The sequence below is a fragment of the Cyprinodon variegatus genome, unplaced genomic scaffold (assembly GCF_000732505.1).
Source record: "Cyprinodon variegatus isolate N-32 unplaced genomic scaffold, C_variegatus-1.0 Scaffold33, whole genome shotgun sequence".
Classification (NCBI taxonomy): Eukaryota; Metazoa; Chordata; class Actinopteri; order Cyprinodontiformes; family Cyprinodontidae; genus Cyprinodon; species Cyprinodon variegatus.
In genome coordinates this window covers 933,204-936,423 of record NW_015150486.1, presented here as the reverse complement: position 1 = coordinate 936,423, position 3,220 = coordinate 933,204, and the positions used below count along the sequence as shown (strand labels likewise).

The 3,220-nt window shown below is 37.3% G+C and overlaps 1 protein-coding gene across 2 annotated transcripts in view; it reads left to right on the top strand.

Moving 5' to 3' along the window:
- Window positions 1–3,220, top strand: part of lsamp (limbic system-associated membrane protein) — a 723,954-nt gene that overhangs the window by 334,281 nt on the left and 386,453 nt on the right. The window contains exon 2 of one of the 2 annotated variants that reach the window (XM_015401821.1): window positions 798–876. In XM_015401821.1, the coding sequence (XP_015257307.1) occupies window positions 798–876 (79 nt within the window). Of the gene's footprint in view, window positions 1–443; window positions 877–3,220 lie in introns of those variants that run through there. The other variant, XM_015401813.1, reaches the window with a different exon arrangement.

The following is a 3,220-nucleotide window of genomic DNA, read 5'->3' as shown; positions in this document are numbered from 1 at the left end:
TCAGAATTCTGAGATTGAATTCTGACTTTTTTCCCATACTATACTGAAATAAAATAAAAAAATCAGTTAACATATTTTTTTTTCCAGTGGCCCTAATCCTCTTCCGTATTATCCAGCATTTAACTTCCCTGACTTCTCATACATTTTGAACAGATTCTAATTTCAAAATTCAAAGCCATCCTTCTCATATGCCCTCTTTGTTTAATCTGTTTGCAAATATTTTGCAAACAGATTTGCAAAATATTTAAACAAATAAAATATCAGTTGAACCTTTCGTGGTTTGTAAAGTTATTTCACATTGTTCCACCCCCTCCCCCCCCAGCTGTGTGTCACTAAAAGGGACCTCAGGTGGTGCTGTTGTCCTGACAACCAATGAGGGGAGCCTCACAGTCAAAGGCTGGATGATGTGAAAGAGAGAAAGAGGGAGGAAGAGTGAGGAGGTGGGGAGTTATTTTCACAGACTCTAAACAGTAGTCTGCCTCTCTCCGTCGCCTCTGTGGGTTGTGCGGTCCCTTTACGCGGAGAGCATTACGCATCACTGGACTATAGAGCGAGGACTCCGCACTGTTTCCCTCTGAGCTCACAACTATTTCAATCTCTGTTCAAACTCGGACTGTTTTTGGACAGATATTCACTCTGCGTTTATTGACAGCAGAAGTCTGGACCACTCTTTCTGGGTTTTGCACGTTTTGGATCTATTGCTCCCGAGACGCGTTTTGAGATGCATGTGGGGCGCAAATCGTGTTGGAAGCAGCTGCAGGCTTCGTTTTTCAGACTGCTCTGTCTTATCCCTACAGGATTCCCCGTCCGGAGTGTGGATATGCAGCGGGCCACCGACAACATCACCATCCGTCAGGGCGACACGGCGATTATAAGGTAGGAGGCGCATCTCAACTTTTCCTCCCTGCAGCAGCATCCATCCTGCAAAGGAAAAACTAACAAAATCTGTTTATTGCACTCCATGTGGAAGATTTTCTTTGCTTTGATATTATTCTCTCGGCATTGCATTGAGATTTTTTTTTTCTTTTTTTTGGTGTAAATTATTAAAATGTCCTAAAATACTGTAGGTTTAAAGCGCACCATGTCCAGCCAATGGATTGTTTAAATGGTTTCTGTGCAATTTAATATGTTTAGTTTATAAAGATGTGCATTTAAAAAGAGAGAGATCACTTATTTGAACAATTGGCGTCATTGTTTTGAAGGATGTGATTTATTTCTTTTGCATTGGATTATATCATTTTAGACAGAAAGATAACAGTAGGGATATTATGGCACAGTTATGACAACTTTCCTGTCGCTTTTGGATCTTCTTGAAATAAAAATAAATGAAAAGCCATTTGGAAAGCGAGGAGGTTCTGGTTCTAATTTGTCATTGCTTTGGTTTGGGTTTGTCCTTTAATGGTGCATTTAATCCCTGCTCAGATGACTCAACCTGTCAACCTTGTCATATCCAGATGCTGCTTGGGCAGATGTCACAGATCATGTGTTTGTGACAGCCTAAATAAAGCAGATTCCACTTTTTTTTTCGTTTTTGGTGGACCTAACCTGAGAAAGGGGGATGAACTTTGTTCTAAAAGTGGCGTTCAGTCCTGGACACAAAACCTTCACTGCATTGATTTCACAGCTCATGTTTAAGGTCCATTTACTTTGCACTGCTGAAGACAGAGCTGTCCCTCCCCAGCCTACTGCTGCTGCTGCTGCAAATACTGATAAACTCCCTCAAAGTAGGCTGTAAATTTCCCCTCATTTACAAATTATAGCATTTTTGAAATATTTCAAATTACAATAAAAAGATTAAATAAGGAAGAAGTAAATGTAGAGACGTGCTTTGTTGGCAATTTTAATAATTGATATGTTGCTTTGATTTAGCAAAAAATGTCCATATTTAACGATTCATACTGTCAAATTTAGATGTACACTGTAAGTCATTTTTTTCTTAAAATAAATGCATTTATTCTTGGATTAAGGAGGTAAAAGAGAAATTCTGCCAATGGAACAAGGCAATTTACATTTAAAATAAGAAAAAAAGAATTACATTGTCTTATTTNTTCTTAAAATAAATGCATTTATTCTTGGATTAAGGAGGTAAAAGAGAAATTCTGCCAATGGAACAAGGCAATTTACATTTAAAATAAGAAAAAAAGAATTACATTGTCTTATTTGAAGTGCATATTACCTAATTATCTTATTTTAAGAGTAAAAACACTCATTCCATTGGCAAACTATCTCATTTTTCTGCTCAAATTAAGGGTAAATACACTTAATTTAAGATATTTTTACTTATTTCTAGATGTTTTTTCCAGTGTATATTGACAATATTTTTTTAGGTTCAAGTTGTGAAGGCTTCATCTAATTTTTTCTTGTCCCACATATCAGTCTTTGTAACATGTTGCTTTTTGATGTGCATGCACACTTCTAGTGTTTATGTGTCAGATGACCTTGATTTTCAGCTATTTACTGCAGCTTCACTTAGAAAATGGATGAGAGTTTCAAAAACCAAACTTCCTTACAATTTTATGAAATGAAGAACTCAGAAAAAGGATTAATAATGGGGTGTATTTTGGAAATTCTTGGCAAAAGAGCAGGTATGGTCTCGTGCATGCACTTTTTTCAATAAGTGAATTTAGCATTTCTCTTGTTGCTCATGTGGTTCTAGATAATATAAATATCATAACACATAGAATACATAGCTTTAGTTGATATGTATCTCTAATTAGACTCCTAGATGACTTATATATCAATATACCATTGCTTTTCCTCCAATAAAACAAACAAAAGAAACTAAACTTTTTTTTTTTTGTCAGTTTATTTTTATTATACTTTCAATTGAAACGTCAAATTAGTTTGGATATTCCACTTAAGAGTTACCCTCCTCAGGTTTAGACCTGTTCCAAAGGTGGTGAGTTACATGGCAACAGCAGATCACCTGGTAGGGGTGGCCAGTGATTGGCTAAGGGTTGCCATGGTCAGCCCTGGCCCCCTATCTAGCTCCGCCCCTATTGTTACAGTGGGTCCTGGTTGGAAATGGACTCTTCACTCACGCTCTCCGTGTTTCACGGATTGCGTGAAAAACATGTGACTACTATAGCCACTAGGTGGCAGTCTTGAGTCCATTTTGTATGCACCCCCATACATTAAAGGAATAGTACACCCAAAACATGATTAGCCTTCATTTTCTACTCACCCCCATGCTGAACAACACTCTGGAGTACTTTTTTGA